Here is a 26,428-nt window from a genome sequence, read left to right as displayed (position 1 = left end):
CAATGCATTCTGAATGGATAAGGATCCATTCAGAATGCATCAGTTTGCCTCCGTTCAGCCTCCATTCCGCTCTGGAGGCGGACACCAAAACGCTGCGTCCGTCTGACGAAACTGAGCCAAACGGATCCGTCCAGATTTACAATGTGCAATTGAAAACGGATCCGCCTCCCATTGACTTTTAATGTAAGTCAAAATGGATCCGTTTGCATTATCATGAACAAAAAAAAAAAGAAAATTATTATTATTATTATTTTTGTTCATGGTAATGCAAACGGATCCGATCTGAACGGATACCAGCGTTTGCATTATAGGTGCGGATCCGTCTGTGCAGATACCAGACGGATCCGCACCTAACGCAGGTGTGAAAGTAGCCTAAACAGTTATAAAGTGGCAAGTGCAGCAGATACATAATCTACACAAACAGGGACCAATCAAGGTTTTGTAATAGCGCCCACATGGAATAAAGTATATGCATATACTATAATTGCAGCTTACCCATAATGATGCTGTTACCACAAGGAGGACCACTCTCCCCGACGCGCGTTTCAGCGGAAACACCTTCTTCTGGGGGCGTCCGTCTCTTTATATACGCTCACTTTACATTTATTGGCTTATGTATCCTCTGTCCGCTGGGGGGTATCACACATTTTGTGTGTGTCTTGTTATCTCTATGCTTTTATATTTATGAACTCAATTAAATTTATTTATATTTTTGTATATACTGCCGTTTCGCTGTAGGTTTCTCTGTTTCCAGTGAGTTGGCATTTTTTAGGGTGTCAGTATAGGTTGTTTTACACTGGGTCTGTGCAACTTTATAGCAACGCTGTAAGGGTCCATTCACACGTCCGTTTTTTCTTTCCTGATCTGTTCCGTTTTTTCAGGAACAGATCAGGACCAGATCTGGACCCATTCATTTTCAATAGGTCCTGGAAAAAATCGGACAGCACAATGTGTGCTGTCCGTTTCCGTTGTTCCGTTCCGCATGTCCGTTTAAATATAAAACATGTCCTATTCTTGTCCTGAAAAATCGGATCCTGGACCAATACAAAGTCAATGGATCCGCAAAAAACGGAAGACATTCGTATGTCATTACGTATGTCATCCGTTTTATGCGGATTCCGTTCCTGGAAATTAGGCTTCCTCCCCAGTATTAAATGTGCCCCCCTCCCTCTATATTCATTGGTGGCCAGTGCGGCAGTGCGGATTCCCAGTAAGTTTTCTACAGATCTGATTTTTCACTTCGTGAAAAACTCAGATCCGACAGTATATTCTAACACAGAGGCGTTCCCATGGTGATGGGGACGCTTCTAGTTAGAATATACTGAGAACGGTGTACATGACTGCCCCCTGCTGCCTGGCAGCACCCGATCTCTTACAGGGGGCTGTGATCTGCACAATTAACCCCTCAGGTGCTGCGCCTGAGGGGTTAATTGTGCATATCATAGCCCCCTATAAGAGATCGGGTGCTGCCAGGCAGCAGGGGGCAGACTCCCCTCCCTCCCCAGTATTAAATGTGCCCAGTGCGGCCTCACCTCCCCCCCCCCCCCCATCATCGGTGGCCAGTGCGGATTCCCAGTATTAATAAATGTGCCCAGTGCGGTCTCACCTCTTCCCCCCCCCCCCCATCATTGGTGGCCAGTGCGGATTCCCAGTAATAATAAATGTGCCCAGTGTGGTCTCACCTCTCCCCCCCCCCCCCCATCATTGGTGGCAGCGGAGAGTACAGATCGGAGTCCCAGTTTAAATCGCTGGGGCTCCGATCGGTTACCATGGCAGCAAAGACGCTATTGCAGTCTTCGCTGCCATGGTTACTTAGCAATAAATACAAGCATTATACTTACCTGCGACTGCGAGCTGCGATGTGTGTCCGGCCGGGAGCTCCTCCTACTGGTAAGTGACAGGTCTGTGCTAAAAGCAATGCGCCGCACAGACCTTTCACTTACAAGTAGGAGGAGCTCCCGGCCGGTCTGACATCGCAGCTCGCAGTCGCAGGTAAGTATAATGCTTGTATTTATTACTAAGTAACCATGGCAGCCAAGACTGCAATAGCGTCTTTGCTGCCATGGTAACCGATCGGAGCCCCAGCGATTTAAACTGGGACTCCGATCGGTACTCTCCGCTGCCACCAATGATGGGGGGGGGGAGAGGTGAGACCGCACTGGGCACATTTATTAATACTGGGAATCCGCACTGCCACCAATGATGGGGGGGGGGGGAGAGGTGAGACCGCACTGGGCACATTTATTAATACTGGGAATCCGCACTGCCACCAATGATGGGGGGGGGGGGGGGGGGGAAGAGGTGAGGCCGCACTGGGCACATTTATTAATACTGGGAATCCGCACTGCCACCAATGATTGGGGGAAGGGGGGGGGGGAGAGAGGTGAGGCCGCACTGGGCACATTTAATACTGGGGAGGGAGGGGGGTCTGCCCCCTCCTGCCTGGCAGCACCTGATCTCTCACAGGGGGCTATGATTCGCACAATAATTGTGCGGATCACAGCCCCCTGTAAGAGATCGGGTGCTGCCAGGCAGCAGGGGGCAGTCATGGACACCGTTCTCAGTATATTCTAACTAGAAGCGTCCCCATCACCATGGGAACGCCTCTGTGTTAGAATATACTGTCGGATTTGAGTTTTCACATGTTTCCGTTTTTTGCGGATTCGCAAAAAACGGATGACATACGGAAATATTTTCAGGAACAACGGATCCGCAAAAAACGGACCGAAAATCGGGATGTAGAAAAAAACGAACGTGTGAATGGACCCTAACCTAAATATTTCTCCACATGCTTCAGAAATGAGTCCAGCGTTCTCTGACTCTCGGAGTGCAGCCACGCCCACTGTGAAGGAGCCTAGCACCACCCCCCCCCCCCCCGCATCCCCTCCGAATCTCCTCCTTGCTCCCAGACGTCACAAAGCTAGAGCGCCGTAATCTCGCTATGCGCGAGTTAGCGCATGTGCAGTTCGTTCCCCGAGGCTGATACCAGCACAGGGAAGGAACACTATGCCGACACTGCGCATGCAATTGCTCGCGCTTCGCGAGATTATAGCGTTCTAGCTTTGTGACGTCGAGGAGCAAGGAATAGATTCGGAGGATGCGGGGCGGTCATGGGCTCCTTCACAGTAGGCGTGGCTGGGCTTCTTGGGCTTCTTACTTGCCTCAATTACTGATATACAGTACAGACCAAAAGTTTGGGGACACCTCATTCAAAGAGTTTTCTTTATTTTCATGACTATGAAAATTGTAGATTCACACTGAAGGCATCAAAACTTATTTAGAGACACACCTGTGGATGTATTGAAAGAGAACCTGTCACCTGGATTCTGGCTGTAGAGCTGAGGACATGGGCCGTTCGCACGTCCGCAATATCCTTTCCCTATAGCTCTCTCTGCTTTTATGCTGTCAAAAAAATGATTTTATATATATATATATATATATACGGAAAATGCAAATGTGATCGCACACTACATCCAGCACTCTGCCCTCCATGCTGGATGAGACATTGGTTTATATTTTGGCCAAAGCATAGTAAGCCACTCACCGCGTCAAGGCTGTCTCATGAGTGGTCCCTAACTCTTGTTCCTACCTGTTCATGGGCCATGACAGCCACATAAAATCCAGGGAATGCAGGTCAGCATGCAAGCCAAGTACACTTTGCTTGTAACCCCGTCCGGTGCCATTACAGCTTTCATCGGATCCAGGGATGCAAGTACCAACATGCATGCCGAACCCACCATATACTTCTCCTGGAGCCAGATGGCTAATGGTAGGTTCTATACAAGCAGACTCAGTTTTATACTGACTTTAAAACCAGCCTCAAGGACAGATTAACTGGTCAGGTGTGCAATGACTCCAAGGAGATCGCCACGCCTCCAATATATACTACAAAGAAAAAAATAAGGGGTTGGGTCAGCACAACCTACCTGCAGGTGCACATCACTATGGCGAAATACATATACAAACGGAAAATGCAAATGTGATCGCACACTACATCCAGCACTCTGCCCTCCATGCTGGATGAGACATTGGTTTATATTTTGGCCAAAGCATAGTAAGCCACTCACCGCGTCAAGGCTGTCTCATGAGTGGTCCCTAACTCTTGTTCCTACCTGTTCATGGGCCATGACAGCCACATAAAATCCAGGGAATGCAGGTCATCTGGCTCCAGGAGAAGTATATGGTGGGTTCGGCATGCATGTTGGTACTTGCATCCCTGGATCCGATGAAAGCTGTAATGGCACCGGACGGGGTTACAAGCAAAGTGTACTTGGCTTGCATGCTGACCTGCATTCCCTGGATTTTATGTGGCTGTCATGGTGGTACTTGTGATGTCTATTGTGGTACTTGTGGTTCGCCGCGGGCATCCTCCACCGTGTGCATTTTTGCTGGGGATCGCCATTGGCGGCGGGCCGCGGGTGCAGGATTTGCTCCCCTGTGTGTGTGCGCGGCTGCATGTGGGTTTGGGCACCTCCTGCTGGTGCCACGCTGGTCTTTTTAGTTTGTATACAATTAACAGAGTGATTAATAATAACATGGTCAATAGTGTTAAAAACATGAATTACATTAAAATTTTCATAGTTAAATGTGAGTTCATTACATATATCGGTTTTACATACATAGTGAGATCTCATAGACCATCGCAAATAAATATTGCCAAAATCATAAAGTGCCTCGTGCTTTAGTTACAGTGATCACCTGAATGTGCTAATTAGGCGGTCAATAGGCCGCATGATTAAAAAACTTACTACCTTACACGGTGGAGTGTCGTGATGGCAGCCGTCTTGGCGTCCCTAGGATCTCGCCGCGCATGCTCGGTATCCTGGATACCGGTGTATACTATCAAAGAAGTGACGCCGGTCATGATGCACACACCAGCCACCTGGCACCTCCCCCGAAGCATGACGATACGGTGGGCGGCGTCTACCCGTCCGGTTTCCCGGTCACATGACATAGTCACGTGAACCGTTGCCTGGCAACTAGGAAGCGCTTACCCTCAACGCATCGCAATCTCCAGGATCGGTAAGAGCACGGCAATGAGACCTATACAGGGAAAGAAACTGATAGAGAATGATCGGGTTGTAAACACTACTCGCTGGATTGTTGCAAACAGTTATAGTAAATAAATAAATCAGGATGTCAAATCGTAAATATCGGAGGATTATAGTCCTTAAAGGGGACATAACATATATTATATTGAATTAAATGGAGAAAAGGGGTGCGGTATATAAGGCTGCATCACGCAAGTGATCACCCCTACACACCTATAGGGCCTTAGGGTACAGAGTGTTGTCCACACCCTGCATCCCCACATCCCCACATCCACCCCCTATACATCTCCTGTAGCCATAACTTCCTCCATTCACGACTTATCCATTTTTCTTTTAAGTGTGAAGCCATGATTCCAACCCAATTCTCTTGTTCTGGAACTAAATCGCCAAGACGATTGCCATCATTCTCCTCCACTGAGATGATAACTTGAAAAATAGATGAATCCTTTTCGGATCCCAAAGGTTCTAAAGATAAAAATGAAAATGAAAAAGGATAATTAGAATAATAGACACCAAAGGTGATCACACAACCAAATTGGTGTACGAGGAAAACAAGCCTCCAGGGAGGTAAGAGAAACCCCAATATTTTACATGATGTTCCACTTAAAATCTACATTCAGACCCTGAGGTTTGAGTGACTGTAGGCGATGTATCCACTGCAGTTCCCGTTTTTTAAGGGTCACTGTACGATCGCCACCTCGTCTACCCCTTTGGACCTGATCTATAATCATACATTTAAGGTCTTTCTCAGTATGACCTGATTCCACAAAATGTTTAGGGACCGGTAGGTCTAATCCTTTACGTCTTATAGAAAACCGGTGGTTGTTCAACCGTGTTTTCATGTCACATGTGGTCTCCCCCATATAGAGGAGACCACATGGACATTTCAACACGTATATAACAAACGTGCTATCACACGTCAGGTAATGACGGATGTCATATTGTACTCCAGTTTCCGGATGTATAAACACATTACCCCTAATCATATAAGTGCAATTCACACGTGTAAGGCACGGAAAACATCCCATCCTCCTTGCACCAAGGAATGTTTGCACCTTCTTTTTAATAGGGACATCAGCCTTCACTAGCCTGTCTCTCAGGTTGGTGGGCCGTCTATATGATAGGAGTGGAGGCCTAGTCAGTGTTTCAATCTTAGGAAAATTACTCTGTAGGATAGGCCAATGTTTTCTCAATATATTAGCTATATCCTTACTTTGTTCTGAAAATGTTGTTACAAAAGGGATCTGTTTAGGTTTAGATTTCTTTTCCTCCTCCTCCTGCGGATGCTGTATTCTCTTCAGATGTCTCGCTAAATTTTTTTGTGGATATCCCCTCTGTCTAAATTTATTGACCATTTGTCCATATCTGACCGGTAGGTTTTCTGGATCCTGTACGATTCTCCTCACGCGCAGTAATTGACTGCGTGAAGATGTCCGTAGACAATCTATCACCAACAATAGACACCATTGTGTCAAGGAACTGGACCTGTTTGTTGGAGTGTGTTAATGTGAATACAATCCCACTGTCCATATCATTCAGATAACAGTGGAATTGTTCCAAGGATTTTATATCCCCTCGCCAAATGAGGAAGATGTCGTCTATGTACCGCCACCACCCCAGTACCTGACTGAAGTGGTGGGATACATAGACAAGATCCTCCTCAAGTGACGCCATAAACATATTCGCATACGTAGGGGCCACATTGGACCCCATTGCGGTCCCACGTAATTGCAGAAAAAACTGCTCCCCAAACATAAAATAATTATGTCTCAGGACCAGATTCAACAATTGAATGATAAAATCACAACATCCTTCTGAGTAGTCACTAAAGGTTTGTCCTTTTGCCGTACTCAGGAGAAGTTGGGGAATGTGTTTTGGGGTGTCATTTTACATATACCCATGCTGGGTGAGAGAAATATCTTGGCAAAAGACAACTTTTCCCATTTTTTTATACAAAGTTGGCAATTGACCAAGATATTTATCTCACCCAGCATGGGTATATGTAAAATGACACCCCAAAACACATTGCCCAACTTCTCCTGAGTACGGCGATGCCACATGTGTGACACTTTTTTGCAGCCTAGGTGGGCAAAGGGGCCCACATTCCAAAGAGCACCTTTAGGATTTCACAGGTCATTTTTTACACATTTTGATTTCAAACTACTTACCACACATTAGGGCCCCTAGAATGCCAGGGCAGTATAACTACCCCACAAGTGACCCCATTTTGGAAAGAAGACACCCCAAGGTATTTCGTGATGGGCATAGTGAGTTCATGGAAGTTTTTATTTTTTGTCACAAGTTAGTGGAATATGAGACTTTGTAAGAAAAAAAAAATAAAAGTTCTATGAACTCACTATGCCCATCAGCGAATACCTTAGGGTGTCTACTTTCCGAAATGGGGTCATTTGTGGGGTGTTTATACTGTCTGGGCATTGTAGAACCTCAGGAAACATGACCGGTGCTCAGAAAGTCAGAGCTGCTTCAAAAAGCGGAAATTCACATTTTTGTACCATAGTTTGTAAACGCTATAACTTTTACCCAAACCATTTTTTTTTTTTTTTCCCAAACATTTTTTTATTATCAAAGACATGTAGAACAATAAAGTTAGAGAAAAATTTATATATGGATGTATTTTTTTTTGCAAAATTTTACAACTGAAAGTGAAAAATTTCATTTTTTTGCAAAAAAAATCGTTAAATTTCGATCAATAACAAAAAAAGTAAAAATGTCAGCAGCAATGAAATACCACCAAATGAAAGCTCTATTAGTGAGAAGAAAAGGAGGTAAAATTCATTTGGGTGGTAAGTTGCATGACCGAGCAATAAACGGTGAAAGTAGTGTAGTGCACAAGTGTAAAAAGTGGTCTGGTCAATAAGGGTGTTTAAGCTAGGGGAGCTGAGGTGGTTAAAATAATGAGATATACAACTTTAGTCAATCATCGCTCCAAAAACATCTTTTGTCACTATGGATGATGACACGTTATTTTGCAGACAATCTGCATGACTATTTTACCTGATTTTTACCCACTGCCATCATCACAAATTAACACAGAAAAGAGCTGAAGCCTCAATCATGGGACATTAATAGCCATCTATTAGTGTGCAAGCTTGGGTAAATTGTTGACAGAATGCCAATATTGTTACTTATGGACCTAAAGCATTTCCCTGGGGACTAGAAAGATCCTGTACGAACAGTTAAAGCTATTGCTTAGAATACATGACCTGACTAGCTGAAGTTGTGTTGTTTGGGCTGAGCTGTTTAACTATAGAAATTGGACTCCTTAAAAGGTATTGAAAAGTTTTATTCCGAAACGCTATCAAAATATCATTATTTTGTCTAGTGAAAGCAATTGATTCATAAACAGATGGAGGGCTGCCTAGTGTACAACTGAAGCACATTGTTATATTGTCTCCTGTGCCAGAGACCACACGCAGCCTTTTTTTTTTTTTTTATTGCATAAAGGTGCATTCGTATTCACTTCCATATATTGTTATACTTTTCTTATTGATCCCTGTGTTCCATGTAAATTTGTCAAGATTCTGTTGTGAAGGTCTTTACATAATGAAGTAATGTTTTTTTTTTCCAGTACGTAATAACATGTCATGCAAATTGTTAATGTTTACGGCTGGTCCCTTTTTCAAAAATTTAACTTTTCCGTCTACTGAATTTGGCAGAATTTCCATGTACTGAGTTTGCTTTAGTAGAGCAGGAGGAACTATACTCTGGACCTTTTAGTGTAGTCTTATTTAAGACAGAAAATTCTAAGTCTGTTATTTTTATTTAAATCTTTTTTTTTTATTGATTATATAGCGAGAAAATACAAATACTCTATTTACATTCTTGTCAATAATGGAAAAGAAAATGAGAGAGCATCACCAAATCCATCAATTTGATGAATATTAGCAAAGAAACATTATATAAAATGTGGATTATTGTAAACCAGTATATACAATGACTTGAAAAAGTATTCACATCCTTTGAACATTTCTAAATTTTTTCACATTACACCCACAAACTTAAATGTATTTTATTGGGATTTTATATGAGAGACTGACATAAAGTAGCAAGTATGTGTGAAGGAAAAAGAAAATAATGCATAGTTTTCAAAATTTTGACTAAGTAAGTGTGGCGTGCATTTGTATTTAGCCCCTGAGTCAATACTTTGTAGGACCACCTTTCGCTGCAGTTATAGCTGCTAGTCTTATGGGATGTGTATCTACCTGCTTTGCACATCTAAAGTCTGAAATTTTGATAATTCTTCTTTGAAAAATAGCTGAAGCTCAGTCAGATTGGATTGAGAGCAACTGTAAACACCAATTTTCAAGTCTTGCCACAGATTCTCAATTGGATTTAGGTTTGGACTTTGACTGGCCATTCTAACACATGAATATGCTTTGATATAAACCATTCCATTGTAGTTCTGGCTGTATGTTTAGGGCCGTTGTCAAGTCTTTTGCAGCCTCTACCATGTTTTTCTCCAGGATTGCCCTGTGTTTAGCTCCATCCATGTTCCCATCAACTCTGACCAGCTTCTCTGTCGCTGCTAAAGAAAAGCATTCCCATAGCATGATGCTGGCACTACCATGTTTCATGGTGGGCATGGTGTGTTCAGGGTGATATGCAGTGTTAGTTTTCTGCCACACTTAGCGTTTTGCATTATGGTATTAAGCCTTGCTTTACACTGCTCCACAACTTTATCCCTGACCTGTCTGGCGTGTTCCTTGGTTTTCATGATGTTGTTTGATCACTAATGTTTTATAACAAACCTCTGAGGCCTTTACAGTACAACTGTAGTAGTACTGAGAATAAATTACACACAGGTGGACTCTATTTACTAATTAGGTGACTTCTGAAGTCAATTAGTCACATTGGATTTTATTTAAGGGTATCAGAGTACAGGGAGCTGAATATAAATGCACACCACACTTTTCAGATTTTCAGATTTATTTATAAAAAATGTAGAAATCCATGTATCATTTTATTTTCACTTCGCGCATATTTGCTACTTTGTGTTGGTCTATCACTTAAAATCCCAATAAAATGCATTTAAATTTGTGGGTGTATCAATCAACAAATGTGGAAAAGCTCAAAGGGTATGAATACTTTTTTCAAGGCATTGTATAAAAAACAGTAAAAGAGTAAACAAATAATGTGGGGGGGAGGGGGCGTGAAAAGGGAAGAGAGGCTGTCAGTTCCTTAATAATTGAAATTGCCCACTGGGTGCCATAAAGTGGTTATCAGATCAGACACCATATAGTACAGGACAACCTCGCTCTAAGGCCTCATGCACGCGACCGTGGTGTGTTTTGTGGTCCGCAAATTGCGGATCCGCAAAACACGGATGGCGGAACGGCATGGACAGCCTTTAGTATAAATGCCTATTCTTGTCTGCAAAGCGCGGACAAGAATAGGACATGTTATATTTTTTTGCGGGGCCTCGGAACGGAGCAACGGATGCGGACAGCACACGGAGTGCTGTCCGCATCTTTTGCGACCCCATAGAAGTGAATGGGTCCGCGTCCAAGCCGCCAAAACGGCGGCTCGGATGCGGACCCAAACAACGGCCGTGTGCATGAGGCCTTATGCCTCATTCACACTTCAGTGTTCGGTCAGTTATTTTCATCAATGATTGTGAGGCAAAGCCAGGTGCGGCTCTAAACACAGAACAGGTGCCGATCTTTCCCTTATACCTTATGTCTGTGGAGGTTCCAATCCTGGTTTTGGCCTGTGAATGAGGCTCAACGAAGCTTGAACCATTGCTGTACCTCATAAGGATCTGGAGAGCTCACCATACATTGATCTAGTTGCTCTGATAGATTTGTTTCAAGTTGGCAGCTCAGAGTGTGTGTCCTTACACAGAGTATATGTTCTGTAACTCTCACAGCTTCGTGTAGAAGATATGACTGTTTACAGTTGAAGGATGAAACTGAGCATGTGCGTCCACCTCGGCGAGATGGACAGACAGATGGGGAAAAGAGCAAACAGAAGTTGGCACTATACAAATAAATTTTATTGAATAACTATGCTGTTTTTTTATTATGTGCATCTGCTCATATACTTTTTGTATCTTATTTTTCCTCTTACTAAACACATTTTAACCCCTTAGGGACCGGGCCATTTTTCATCTTAAGGACCAGACTGATTTTTGCAAATCTGACATGTTACTTTATGTGGTGATAACTTTAAAACGCTTTTACTTAACCAAGCCATTATGAGATTGTTTTCTCATCACATATTTTACTTTGTGACAGTGGTAAAATTGAGTAAAAAAAAATTCATTTTTATTTATTAAAAAATACCAAATTTACCCAAAATTTTGAAAAAATCGCAACTTTCCAAATTTTAATTTCTCTGCTTTTAAAACAGATAGTGATACCTCGTAAAATTGTTATTACTTTACATTCCCCATATGTCTACTTCATGTTTGGATCATTTTGTGAATGCCATTTTATTTTTTGGGGATGTTAGAAGGCTTATAAGTTTAGAAGCAAATCTTGAAATTTTTCAGAAAATGTCCAAAACCCACTTTTTAAGGACCAGTTCGGGTCTGAAGTCACTTTGTGAGGCTTACATAATAGAAACCACCCAAAATAACCCCATTTTAGAAACTACACCCCTCAAGGTATTCAAAACTGATTTTACAAACTTTGTTAATCCTTTAGGTGTTCCACAAGAATTAATGGGAAATGGAGATGAAGTTTCAGAATTTCACTTTCTTGGCAGATTTTCCATTTTAATATTTTTTTCCGCTAGCAAAGCAAGGATTAACAGCCAAACTAAACTCAATATTTTTTGCCCTGATTCTGTAGTTTTACAGAAACCATCCATATGTGGTCAAAAACTGCTGTATGGCCACACGGCAGGGCTCCTAAGGAATGGAACGCCATATGGTTTTTGGAGGGCAGATTTCACTGGGATAATTTTAACTTGCCATGTCACATTTGAAGACCCCCTGATGCACCCCTAGAGTAGAAACTCCAAAAAAATGACCCCCCTTTGGAAACTAAGGGATAAGCTGGCAGTTTTGTTGGTATTATTTTAGGGTACAGATGATTTTTGGTTGCTCTATATTACATTTTTGTTATTTACAACGTTCATCTGACAGGTTAGATCATGAGCCATTTTTATAGAGCAGGTTGTTACGGACGTGACAATACCAAATATGACTACTTTTTTTGGTTGTTTGTTTCAGTTTTACATAATAAAGCATTTTTGAAAAAAAATATTTTTTTAGTGTCTCCATATTCTGAAAGCCATAGTTTTATTTTTAATTTTTTGGGCGAATGTCCTATGTAGGGGCTAATTTTTTTCAGTATGAGATGACGGTTTGATTAGTACAATTTTGGGGTGCATATGACTTTTTAATCGCTTGCTATTACACTTTTTGTGATGTAAGGTGACAAAATGACTTTTTTACATTTTTTTTTTTTTTTACGGTGTTCACCTGAGAGGTTAAATCATGTGATATTTTTATAGAGAAGGTTGATATGGACACGGACATACTTTAATATGTATATAATTTTTGAAACAAAAAATAAATAAATCATGTTTTATTGTCACCATTGTCTTAGAGCCATATTATTTTTTATTTTTTTGGGCTATTCTCTTAGGTAGGGTATCATTTTTGTGGGATGAGATTACAGTTTGATTGGTACAATTTTGGGGTGCGTACGACTTTTTGATCTCTTGCCATTACACTTTTTGTGATGTATGGTGACAAATAAATTGCTTTTTTGACACTTTTTTTTATAATGTTCACCTGAGGGGTTAGGTCATGTGGTATTTTTATAGAGCAGGTTTTTACGGACGCGGCGATATCTAATATGGATACTTTTTTTTTTTTTACATTTAACACAATAAAAGCATTTTTGAAACAAAAATAGTTCATAGTCTGAGAGCCATAGTTTTTTATTTTTTGAGCGATTGTCCTATGTAGGGGCTAATTTTTTGCGGGATGAGGTGACTGTTAGATTGGTACTATTTCTTAGGGCATACTCCTTTTTAATTGCTTGGTGTTGCACTTTTAGTGATGTAAGGTGACAAAAATGGCTTTTTTTTTTTTACAAAGTTTTTATTCTTTATTTTTTATGGTGTCTTTCGGTCGGGGTGGATCATGTGATAAATTTTTAGAGCTGGTCGTTACGGCGGTTTTTCTTTTTTTTTCTGTTTTTTTAATTTAAAATCAGGGGAAAAAGGCATTTATTTATTTTTTCTTGAAACGTAATTTTTTTTTATTTAAAACATTTTATTTTTTTTTAACTTTATTTCTGTCCCACTCTGATCCCCTCTGCAACTCTATGTGCTGCTTCACCTGCTGCAAACCACTTTTATGTCGCGGTCAGTGCGGACCGCGGCATAGAAGGGGTTAATCCGCCGGCATCGCTGTAAACTGCGATGCCGGCGGATACAGCAGGGGTCCAGCAACCAGGGACTGCCAGACACCTGCAGTGATCTGGTGCGCACCGCTCCGGTGCACGCCCGATTATCCCTCCATGCATGTACGACTGAATGCATTCTGGCAATGCATCCCCTGCCGGACATGCACGGCGTTCTGCGTTAAGAGGTTAATAGTGTGTCATGACATAATGCATGTTGCCACACCAGGGCAAAAAACAAACAAACAGTATGCCACATTATTCTGTATTTTAAATAGACCAGTGCTATTTTTGTACTATAGTGCACCTTTAAGAAAAACTGTCAAAAGGTCTCCCGCCTCCCAATATGAGCAGTGGGATCAGACTCATTTTATAGTATTGAGAGGTTATAAAATTGCCAGTACTCTAACCTGAAGACGATATGCAGCAGCACATGATTGAGAGTTCACAATAAAACACTTGTGCTGAAAATTTTCCAGGACAAGATGTACTTGGATTGATATGAAAAGCACTGCCTTCCACTTTGTGGCCAAATGATTTAGTAAATCAATATGTTGATTGTGCTGGGTATATTTAACAGTTGAATAAATATTTAATACTGTTTCTAACATGCAAAGCCAGTGCCATATAAATGCACATATACATTGATGAGCTTTGTTCTTGCATGTCATAAAAATCTGATTTACATATTGATGTCCTTTACTCAGGATAGGTCATTAATATGAGATTGGTAAGGGTCCCAGGATTCAGACCCACACCTATCAGCTGTATGAAGAGGCTGCGATTCTGCTTAAGCGCTTAGGCCTCTTCCAAGGCCTATGATGTCACGTTCATCTGTCACATGATCGAGGTGCAGCTCATCCCCATTCAAGTGAAGCTACGATACCCAAGCACAGTCGTATCAAATGTTGGGCGCTGAGCTTGGTAAGCGGTGAGGAGGCTAAGTGCTCACCAAAGCTCCAATGAGTGTCAGGAGTTCCTTAAACAGCTGATCGTCAGGAATGCCGGGAGTCGGACCCCCACCAATCTCATATTAATGACCTATCCAGAGGATAGGTCATCAATATGTAAATGACGGAGAACCCCTTTAAAAAAAAAGTGCTGAAACAACATTTAGTATGAACCCCAACAGTCACTATGCAGAGAGGCAACATCTTCTGAAACTGTATCTGTTAAAAATTTAGATATTAGCAGAATTCTAGTATGATAGGTTGCACTTTTTAATCAGCTATCATTTCCTCACCTAATACATGGCAGAAATATTTGCATTCAGAGTAATATTGTGTTTTCTATCATCTACATAGCCGCTTTGATGGTTTCCATCATAATTGGAAACCATGACGCAGTGCCACATCTGTCGTATCTGTGACCAACGTTCTGTAACCAGTGGGTTCTGTTGAGTTCCACTGTGGTGTCTGTCATTTTGATGGGAAAAACAGTGCTGCATATGGTGCTATTCTTCCTTTCAAAAATGTCAGAATCTTAGATGAAGTTTCCTATCGGAACCTCCTTCGCACTTTTGTGGACTGAGCCTTACTTAATTTTTAGTGGCATTTCTAGATAAAGGAATGTGTCTAAGGGAGTCTTTCAAAGAAGTGATCTGTTGGAGGGGTCTTACGGTGCCTCTGCAGTTGTGAACACGGATTGTGAGGCCCACTGGGTTGAGGTCCAACCCAGATGAGTTCATCGTCCCCCTGTGCTAAACCCCTAGTTACAACTCTGGCCCTGAGCGCTGCGCACGAGGAGAACGCTTCCTGGGCCCTTGCGATCACTGCCTCAGGTGGAGCATTAAAACTAAGTGCTGTAGAATCAATAAGCCCAAATTTCATTGTATACATCCAGGAGAGGGAGGGCCCTAAAGCTAAATGAAAATGCACTCATTCAGTTCACATGCCTGCAAACTCCGAGATTGCAAGTAAATGTTGAAAATGAATGGATTGTTATTTTTGTAGTACTGAACCAATGTTGTATGTGGAAAATATTCTTTCTTCTGTACTTTTGGATTGTTTTGATACTCGGATGAGAATATATGTGTTTATGCTTAAGGTGAATGAACATGAAATGAATGAACATGAAATAATAAACCAGTAAGCAGACAAACTATAAGGCACAAAGCTTTCTGAAGTTCTGTGCTGTTTTGAATAACTGAAAAATGTTTTAGCTAAATTTGTTTCTTGTGTAGAAATCATTTGGAAATATTCCTAAACAAATTGTTTGTATGGTTTTATAAGAAGGAAGTTCATCTTGGTTTGCACTTTGTTCACCATGGCATCATATTAGTGAGCCAGCCGGAATGTCATGGTTTTACAGAATTACTGAGGCTTCAGGCTAATTGAAAATGGCAGCAGGAATTCTGTGAGACAAACTCAGTTATACGTTTCTATTTCTCTTTGTCTTCTACAGACTGCAAAATGAGAAGTGGATGAATGTAAAAGCGGGCGATATCATCAGACTGGAGAACAATCAGTTTGTGGTTGTAAGTAATAATTTAATTTTTTATCCTTGTTTTGTGTATAAGACTTCCTGTTGATTTGATGAATCTGTTAGGTGCCTAAAAGGGTGTGCAAAATAGCACAGCATGGTGCACTGTTTTGTCTGATAATACACCGGCCTCCCTGACACCTTTAGGCCTATGTGAGAGCCGGACAAGATGCGGGTGCGTTGCGGGAAAATGCACAATTTTTCCGCGCGAGAAAAATCGGCATGTTTGGTACCCAGACCCGAACCCAGACTTCTTCACAGAAGTTCGGGTTTGAGTTAGGTGTTCTTCAGATTTAATTATTTTCCTTTATAACATGGTTATAAGGGAAAATAATAGCATTCTTAATACAGAATGCTAAGTAAATTAGGGATGGAGGGGTTAAAAAAATAAATATGATAATTAAACTCACCTCATCCACTTGTTTGCGCAGCTTGGCTTGTCTTCTTTCTTCTTCTTTGAGGACCTGGGAGGAAAAGGACCTTTGGTGACGTCACTGCCCTCATCACATGGTCCATCACCATGGTGATGGACCATGTGATGAGTGCAGTGACGTCACCAAAGGTCTTTTTCCTCCCAGGTCCTCAAAGAAGAAGAAAGAAGACAAGCCGGGCTGCGCAAACAAGTGGATGAGGTGAGTTTAATTATATATCAATTTATTTATTTTTTAACCTCTCCATCCCTAATTTACTTAGCATTCTGTATTAAGAATGCTATTATTTTCCCTTATAATCATGTTATAAGGGAAAATAATAATAATCGGGTCCCTATCCCGATCGTCTCATACCAACCATGCGTGAAAATCACACCGCATCCGCACTTGCTTGCAAATGCTTGCGATTTTCATGCAGCCCCATTCACTTCTATTGGACCTGCTTTGCGTAAAAAACGCACAATATAGAGCTTGCTGCGATTTTCAACCAACGCACAAGTGATGCGTGAAAATCACTGCTTATGTGCACAGCCCCATTGTAGTGAATGGGTCCGGATTCAGTGCGGGTGCAATGCGTTCACCTCACACATTGCACCCACGCGGAATACTCACCCGTGTGAAAGGGGCCTTATAGTCAGTCGAGTCTTTTGGGTGCTATTGGATTCAGTTATGGACCGGATCTTGCACTTCCAACATTTTTGTTGTTCTGCTTCTAGGACAGAGCAAAATAATGGACAATAACAGCAATCTGAACATAGCATTAGGTATAGGAAGACGAATTACATCACAAATTTCTAGTCTTCAAGACATTGTCATCGGGTTCACTAAGGGAAGGGACTAAGTTATTCCCCACACCACACCGAGCTAGTAGGCATAAATAAGGTGCATCCCCTAAAACCGCTGTTTAGAGGCAGCTGCTGTAAATGATCTAAGGCACACCTAGCACCCGCACCCACCGCTTCAACTACCTAAGTATATCTTCCAGATGTCCGGGTGATGGTGCCAGATGTATTTTAATGCCCATATGTTCCCTGAATCCAAATAAGAATTACACTGGATATTTCAAATAAAGTGCCAAATGATGATCATCTGTCTGAAGTTATGGAAACCTATTTTATCTTCTTTCATTATGCAAAGGCAGAAAAAGCTACAATTAATCCAGTGTGTGCACAGAGTTTGTTTTTAATGCCTAAAATTCTAGAAAAAACACAGCACACTGAATCATACCAACAGGATATTAAAAAAGCCTTATTTGATATTGCCATTCAAAAATCACCATCATGGGTTGTATTAGAGGAGTTTATTTACAACTCTGCCTGCAGTACTACATCATCGCCTAAAGATGGCAGAAGTGTTATTCAGCAAACATGATCAATCCCTTTAGATCAGGCATGCTCAACCTGCGGCCCTCCAGCTGTTGCAAAACTACAACTCCCAGCATGCCCGAACAGCCTACAGCTATCAGCCTACAGCGGGGCATTGTGGGAGTTGTAGTTTTACAACAGCTGGAGGGCCGCAGGTTGAGCATGCCTGCTTTAGATTGTTCCTCAATCTAACTGTTGTAAAGAGCACCTAAGAGATGCTGTGTGCAGAACTCTCATATGTTCACTTATATTCATTTTATGTCTTGTGGGGTTTTTGTAACAAATGGTGATAGACAGTTCTCATGGATGTGTACATCAATCAGCCTTCACTTTGACATCCTCGTTATGTAAAATAAGATGTAATTTATCGGACAAGGACACCTTCTTCCAGTGCTCCATGGGCCAGTTCTGATGCTCAGATACCCATTGTAGGCACTTTTGGTGGTAGACATTGGTCAGCATGACATTGTGATGGCTTGTGGCTACTCACTTTCTCATGCTACTTTCACATATGCAATTTCCTTTCCGGATTTGAGATCCAGCAGAGGATCTCAAAATCAGTGGAAAACACTTCAGTTTTGTCCCCATTCATTGTCAATGGGGACAAAACTGAACAAACCGGAACAGAATGCATCTGACCGGAACAGATGAAGCCGGTTGTATTAAATAAAACTGTAGTGTTTTCCTCCGGTTTTGAGATCCTCTGCCGATCTCAAAGCCGGTAAGGAAATTGCATATGTGAAAGTAGCCTAAGGCCCCTTTCACACGGGCGAGTATTCCGCGCGGATGCGATGCGTGAGGTGAACGCATTGCACCCGCACTGAATACCGACCCATTCATTTCTATGAGGCTGTTCAGATGAGCGGTGATTTTCACGCATCACTTGTGCGTTGCGTGAAAATCGCAGCATGCTCTATATTCTGCGTTTTTCACGCAACGTGTAGGCCCCATAGAAGTGAATGGGGTTGCGTGAAAATCGCAAGCATCCGCAAGCAAGTGCGGATGTGGTGCGATTTTCACGTACGGTTGCTAGGAGATGATCGGGATGGAGACCCGATCATTATTATTTTCCCTTATAACATGGTTATAAGGGGAAATAATAGCATTCTGAATACAGAATGCAAAGTAAAACAGCGCTGGAGGGGTTAAAAAAATAAATAAAAATAATTTAACTCACCTTAGTCCACTTGATCGCGATGCCCGGCATCTCCTTCTGTCTCCTTTGTTGAACAGGACCTGTGGTGAGCATTCTTTACAGGTCAAGGACCTTTGATGACGTCACTCCGGTCATCACATGATCCATCACATGATCTTTTACCATGGTGATGGATCATGTGATGACCGGAGTGACGTCATCAAAGGTCCTTGACCTGTAATGGACGCTCACCACAGGTCCTGTTCAGCTAAGGAGATAGAAGGAGATGCCGGGCATCGCGATCAAGTGGACTAAGGTGAGTTAAATTTAGTTTTTTTATTTTTTAACCCCTCCAGCGCTGTTTTACTAAGCATTCTGTATTCAGAATGCTATTATTTTCCCATGTTATAAGGGAAAATAATACAATCTACAGAACACCGATCCCAAGCCCGAACTTCTGTGAAGAAGTTCGGGTTTGGGTACCAAACATGCGCGATTTTTCTCACGCGAGTGGAAAACGCATTACAATGTTTTGCACTCGCGCGGAAAAATCGCGGGTGTCCCCGTAACGCACCCGCACATTTTCCCGCAACGCCCGTGTGAAAGAGGCCTAACACAGCAAGCTGCAATGCACTATGTTCTGATATCTTTCTATAGCCAGCATTAGCTTTTTCACCAACGTTCCATGGAATCACTTCTGTGGTATCAGACCATATGTGCTAGCCTTCACTCCTTCGGTGCCCACAACCGTGTCACCCATATTTCCTTCTTTAGGCCACTTTTAGTAGGTACTAAGCACTGCATGCTGGAAACATTTTACAAGACCTCTTGTTTTGGAGATACTTCGGGGGAAATGTATCATGCCTTCACTCCAGAATTCTGGCTTCAGAAATTTGCAATAAAGGGGCTTTGCGTCTTTTTGAGGTCACTTGTGCAAAGGTTTTGTGACTTTTCCCATTTTTGCACCATTCCCTGCACTTTTAAAAAGTGTGTGGAAAACTGGGCATTAATAGACAAAAGTGTTAGGTTTAAAGAAGCACCACATTTATTAAAGGGAGTCTGTCACCTAATTTTCACCAATAGAACTAAGGGTACTTTCACACTAGCGTTTTTCTTTTCCAGAATAGGGTACCGTCCTAGGGGCTTATACCGGAAAACAACTGATCAGTTTTATCCTAATACATTCTGAATGGAGAGTAATCCATTCAGGATGCATCAGGATGTCTTCAGTTCAGCCTTTTTGACTGCATGCTGCAGTTTTATCTCCGGCCAAAAAAACTGAACACTTGCCTGAATGCTGGATCTGGGATTTTTTTTCCATAGGAATGTATTAGTGCCGGATCTGGCATTCAGATTGCTGCATTGACTGATCCGGTATTCCGGTCTGCGCATGCGCAGACCTTTACAAATGTGGAAAAAATAAATACCGGATCCGTTTTGCCTGATGACACCGGAAAAACGGATCAGGTATTGCAATGCATTTTTCTGACTGATCAGGCATTTTCTTCAGTCTGATTTGCTTTGCAGCAGCAGAGCTGGGCACTGGGGAGCTGTTTTCCAGCAGAATAAAAGTGCTTTTCCTGAACATGGAATACAGAGACAAAGTGCACACAGGTATGTCTGAAATATGTCTGCAATCTTCTATGGGGCAGCGCTCTTAGTTATATTCATGAAAAACAGGTGACAGACTCCCTTTAAAAACTATTTGACATTTGATAAATTCAGCACAAAGAACACCAACTCGGACCCAAGAAAACTGGACTTTATTACCTTAATGAAAAATCCCCTCCTCTGACCCAGTTATTTCTTTTACTGCACTATCATGCTCATGTCAGTCACATCAGAACAACATCTGCAGAAATCTGCATTTTTCTTACTATTCGGTCTTTCCCCACTCCTACCCATCCTGAATGTAGTAGCAAGGCTCATTTTCAGTCAGACTGGCGCACCATATCTGTCACTGCTCCAGCTGCTCATTCAATTTAGAATTCATTTTAAACGTATTACTCACCCACAGTACATCTCCTCCCTCATTTTTGTCTACCATGCCACCTGTGCTCTACTTTTTTGTCAGCGATCATCTAAGCTTACCTCCTCCATAGTCCAAACCTCCAAGTCCTCCACAAGACATTACTCAACACTTTTTTTTATATATATATTTTTTTTAATCTGCTACTCAAGACGATCAAATTAACTCAACTTTTTAGTGCACTGAACTTGTCATTGCAGCGTTGCTCCCATTGACAACATCGTTCACAGCATAGTTAATGGAGATGTCTGCTTCCAGCACCAGAGCTATTGCCAAACAGTTGATCTGTGGGGCTGCAAGGTGTATGACCTTTGGCGATATCCTATCCTAGCATATGCTATCACTTGATAAAAGGTGGACAACTTCTTTAAGAGTGCCCTAAAAACTCATCTTATTAGGCAGGCCTATCACATTTCATAAATTGATCATCTTTTATTCTTTAGTACCCCCACGCTCCTTGCATCCTAATGCACTTACTGACTGACTGGATGACTGGCTATTATAGATTTATGTGTTCTGTGCTATTTAGTGTACAGTCGTGGCCAAAAGTTTTGAGAATTACATAAATATTGGAAATTGGAAAAGTTGCTGCTTAAGTTTTTATAATAGCAATTTGCATATACTCCAGAATGTTATGAAGAGTGATCAGATGAATTGCATAGTCCTTCTTTGCCATGAAAATTAACTTAATCCCAAAAAAACCTTTCCACTGCATTTCATTGCTGTCATTAAAGGACCTGCTGAGATCATTTCAGTAATCGTCTTGTTAACTCAGGTGTGAATGTTGATGAGCACAATGCTGACATGTTAAAAGGAGGGTGATGCTTGAAATCATTGTTCTTCCATTGTTAACCATGGTGACCTACAAAGAAACGCGTGCAGCCATCATTGCGTTGCATAAAATTATCTTCACAGGCAAGGATATTGTGGCTACTAAGATTGCACCTCAATCAACAATTTATAGGATCATCAAAAACTTCAGGGAAAGAGGTTCAATTCTTGTTAAGAAGGCTTCAGGGCGTCCAAGAAAGTCCAGCAAGCGCCATGATCGTCTCCTAAAAAGGATTCAGCTGCGGGATCGGAGTGCCACCAGTGCAGAGCTTGCTCAGGAATGGCAGCAGGCAGGTGTGAGCGCATCTGCACGCACAGTGAGGCGAAGACTTTTGGAAGATGGCCTGGTGTCAAGAAGGCCAGAAAAGAAGCCACTTCTCTCCAAAAAAAAACATCAGGGACAGATTGATCTTCTGCAGAAAATATGGTGAATGGACTGCTGAGGATTGGGGCAAAGTCATATTCTCCGATGAAGCCTCTTTCCGATTGTTTGGGGCATCTGGAAAAAGGCTTGTCCGGAGAAGAAAAGGTGAGCGCTACCATCAGTCCTGTGTCATGCCAACAGTAAAGCATCCTGAGACCATTCATGTGTGGGGTTGCTTCTCATCCAAGGGAGTGGGCTCACTCACAATTTTGCCCAAAAACACAGCCATGAATAAAGAATGGTACCAAAACACCCTCCAACAGCAACTTCTTCCAACAATCCAACAACAGTTTGGTGAAGAACAATGCATTTTCCAGCACGATGGAGCACCGTGCCATAAGGCAAAAGTGATAACTAAGTGGCTCGGGGACCAAAACGTTGACATTTTGGGTCTATGGCCTGGAAACTCTCCAGATCTTAATCCCATTGAGAACTTGTGGTCAATCCTCAAGAGGCGGGTGGACAAACAAAAACCCACTAATTCTGACAAACTCCAAGAAGTGATTATGAAAGAATGGGTTGCTATCAGTCAGGAATTGGCGCAGAAGTTGATTCAGAGCATGCCCAGTCGAATTGCAGAGGTCCTGAAAAAGAAGGGCCAACACTGCAAATACTGACTCTTTGCATAAATGTCATGTAATTGTCGATAAAAGCCTTTAAAACGTATGAAGTGCGTGTAATTATATTTCACTACATCACAGAAACAACTGAAAACAAAGATCTAAAAGCAGTTTAGCAGCAGACTTTGTGAAAACTAATATTTTTGTCATTCTCAAAACTTTTGGCCACGACTGTACAGATGGCTGAACCGTTGTATAAAACAAGTACTTTTGTCTCTTGTGTCAGCTTTATTTCCTCATATAGTTATAAGGGTTCTGCGAGCAAAGACTTCACTGCTCTTTTAGGGTACTTTCACACTAGCGTTTTTCTTTTCCGGCGCTGAGTTCCGTCCTAGGGGCTCAAATCCGGAAAAGAACTGATCAGTTTTATCCCCATGCTTTCTGAATGGAGAGTCCGTCCTTCAGGATGCATCAGGATGTCTTCAGTTCAGTCTTTTTGACTGATCAGGCTTTTCAGAAAAACGTAGCATCTGTATTTTTATCTCCGGCCAAAAATCCTGAACACTTTGACTGAACGCCGGATCCGGCCTTTTTCCCATTGACTTGCATTAACGCCGGATCTGGCGCTGTGTGTTCAGTCAAACCGGATCCGGCTTTTGCATGTTAAACCCGAAAAATGTGAAAAAAAAGTTAAAGTCCATAAATGGCGGATCCGTTTTTTCCAATGCATTTTTTCATTGTGATCAAAATCCTGATCAGGATTCAAATGTAATCCGTTTTCACACGTTTTTCCGGATCCGGCGGGCAGTTCCGGTGTCGGAATTGAACGCCGGATTAAAACAACGCTAGTGTGAAAGTAGCCTTAGCTGTTCTTTTTTTTTATTTATTTACCCTATAATATTAGATTTTTCTTACGCATGAACCTCGGAAATGTGACATGTTGTGAGGTATGCTGGGGCTATTTAAATGAAGATTATTATTACGTACAGTATAGATATTTTAATGTCTAGCTTTATTTTCAAATATATTATGAAGGCCTGAGCATGTCACTACACAAAAGACTGTATTATCCTAATTCTGCAACTGACTTTGGGGTCCTGGATGATGGCAATTCTTATGGATTTGACTGTAATCTGATGGTAATCTGTGATTAATTGTGATAATTCTTAATTTTTAAATGATAACATGGGGATATCAGTCCATGACAGCCCCAGTTATGCCTTCTTCTAACTTTACCTGATGAATATACCTCCCATATCAATTGGACCTTTCAGATGTGGCTGGCCCCATTCCTGAGACTGGATATAGGTAATGGGTGCCTCACTCTCCTTGATGTATAAACACATATAGTAAAGGTAATAAAATGTGGTATAGATGGATGCGCTTCATTGCTATACTAGTATCTGCATCCCCATAGGCTCCTGTCTCTCCTTCTTTAAAGGGGTTTTGCCACTTCATCAAAAAGCATCTATTATGCAGAGAAAGTTTCCATGGTTACGACCACCCTGCAGTCCAGCAGCATGGCTGTGCTTGTACATTATAGAAAAAAGTACCAGTCTACGTGAGCTCCCACGGTCCTGGCCACCAGAGAGGCTGTCATTTTTTCTTAGTGTGCAAGCACGAGCACCACTGATGGATTGCAGGGTGGTTGTAATCATGGAAATGAGCAGTGTATACTGTGATGGAAAAATTAACAAAGTCAGCAAAGGAGACAATATGGATAGTAACAATACATTAGTAAGTGCCTTGTATTAACTTTCTCTGTCTGGATGCAGACAGCACACATATGACATTCGCCCCACAGAAATTAATGGGTCCGCATTTGAGCCGTAAAAAATGCAAACTGAAAACAGGTTTGTGTGCATGAGGCCTAGGTGTGTATACATGTGAACATAGCTCTTAGTCACTGATAGCTGACCAGGGGCGGTCTTAAAGGGCTGCCTTACTTCGTCAAATGGCTTTTATGATGTAGAGAAAGTTAATACAAGCCACTTACTAATGTATTGTTATTATCCATATTGTCTACTTTTTTCTGTCACATTATACACTGCTCATTTCCATAGTTACAACCACTCTGCAATCCATCAGTGTTGGCCTTGCTTGCATACTATTAAAAAAAATGCCAGCGTCTCTGGTGGCCGGGACCGTGGGAGCTCACATAGGCTGGTGCTTTTTTCTATAGTGTACAAGCACAGCCATGCTGCTGGACTGCAGGGTGGTCGTAACCATGGAAACTTTTTCTGCATAATAAATGCTATTTGCTGAAGTGGCAAAACTCTTTTAAGGCTACTTTCACATTAGCGTAAACAGGGTCTGGCAGGCTAGCACATGTGTGCCGCCCGAAGTCCGCTCCGGCCCTATTCACTATTAGGGTTGTTGCGGGTATCGAAATTTCGATACTCAATCGATACTTTTGTCCCGCGCTCCTGTTCCCTCAGCGCGCTCCTGTTCCCTCAGCGTGCTCCTGTTCCCTCAGCAGCACAGGCGAGAAGGACACAGTCTCTCCCTCCCCTCCTGTGATGCTGCTGCCACCAATGAACGGAGAGGGGGGCGGAGGAGGGGCGGGCGCAGTTGATAGGACTTTTCCTGGGTCCAGACTTTAAGTATTAGGCTACATAGAGCGGCGCCCAGAGATGTCCCAGCACTTACTATTATTCCTTGGCGCCGCTCCGTTCGCCCGCTGTACCCCATTACTGTCTCCTGCTCCTTATGCTAATTACTATCGGAGCGATGGGGAGGAGACATCAGCTTCTCTCCTGGGTGTTCCTTCTCCCTGGCTGTAGCGCTGTCCAATCGCAGCGCAGCGAGAAGGAATGCCCACTAGAGAAGCTGATGTCTCCTCCCCATTGCTCCGATAGTAATTAGCATACGGAGCAGGAGACAGTAATGGGGCACAGCGGGCGAACGGAGCGGCGCCAAGGAATAATAGTAAGTGCTGGGGCATCTCTGGGTGCCGCTCTGTGTAGCCTAATACTTAACAAAGTCCGGACCCATATAACACATAATACAGGAGGCAGGTGCCGGCAACAGAATCGCATAGCCGGCACCCTGCCTCTGACAGGGAGCTGTGATCAGCGGCAGTTAACCCCTCAGGGTCCACTCCTCTTCATTGGTGGCAGTGGCGACAGAGTCCCCTCACCTCCTCTCATTGGTGATGCACTGGCAGCTTCTGATCGGAGCCCCAGCAGTGTAATCCTGGGGCTCCAATCAGTTACCATGGCAGCCAGGACGCTACTGAAGCCCTGGCTGCCATAGTCAGCTCCCTGCTGCCCTGTGCACAAAGCCCAGAGCAGCAGGGAGAGTGTGAGGTCCTATTCTCCCTGATATAGATCTATTAGGGTGAATAGGACAAAGGATTAGAAGATCCCAGGTTCTAGCCCCTTAGGGGGGAAATAGTTATTAAATAAAAAGTGTAAAAAAAAAACAACACCAAAATATTAAGTATAAATCACCCCCTTTCCCAATTTCACATATAAAATATACAAACAATAAATAAACATATCGCCATGTCAAAAAAAAGTCCAAACTATTAAAATATAAATAAAAAATCTATGCGGTGAACGCCGGAACAGAAAAAAATAAATAAAACTGCACGATTCGCCATTTTAAAAAAAATGCGGAATGCACGTGGCTTTTTTTGTTTATTTTTTCACGTGGTATCGAATGGTATCGAGTATCGCAATACTTTTTTATGGTATCGCAACAACTCTATTCACTTATAAAAGTGAGGCGACCGGACAAAAA

The 26,428-nt window shown here is 42.3% G+C and overlaps 1 protein-coding gene across 2 annotated transcripts in view; it reads left to right on the top strand.

Moving 5' to 3' along the window:
- Window positions 1–26,428, top strand: part of ATP8B4 (ATPase phospholipid transporting 8B4 (putative)) — a 515,241-nt gene that overhangs the window by 224,629 nt on the left and 264,184 nt on the right. For both annotated transcript variants that reach the window (XM_040414025.1, XM_040414026.1), the window contains one exon: window positions 15,833–15,905. In XM_040414025.1, the coding sequence (XP_040269959.1) occupies window positions 15,833–15,905 (73 nt within the window). The remainder of the gene's footprint in view (window positions 1–15,832; window positions 15,906–26,428) is intronic.

Source organism: Bufo bufo, chromosome 1 (assembly GCF_905171765.1).
Source record: "Bufo bufo chromosome 1, aBufBuf1.1, whole genome shotgun sequence".
NCBI classification, from domain to species: domain Eukaryota; kingdom Metazoa; phylum Chordata; class Amphibia; order Anura; family Bufonidae; genus Bufo; species Bufo bufo.
Note: the sequence above shows the minus strand (reverse complement) of the source record. Positions and strands in the feature narration are given on the sequence as shown.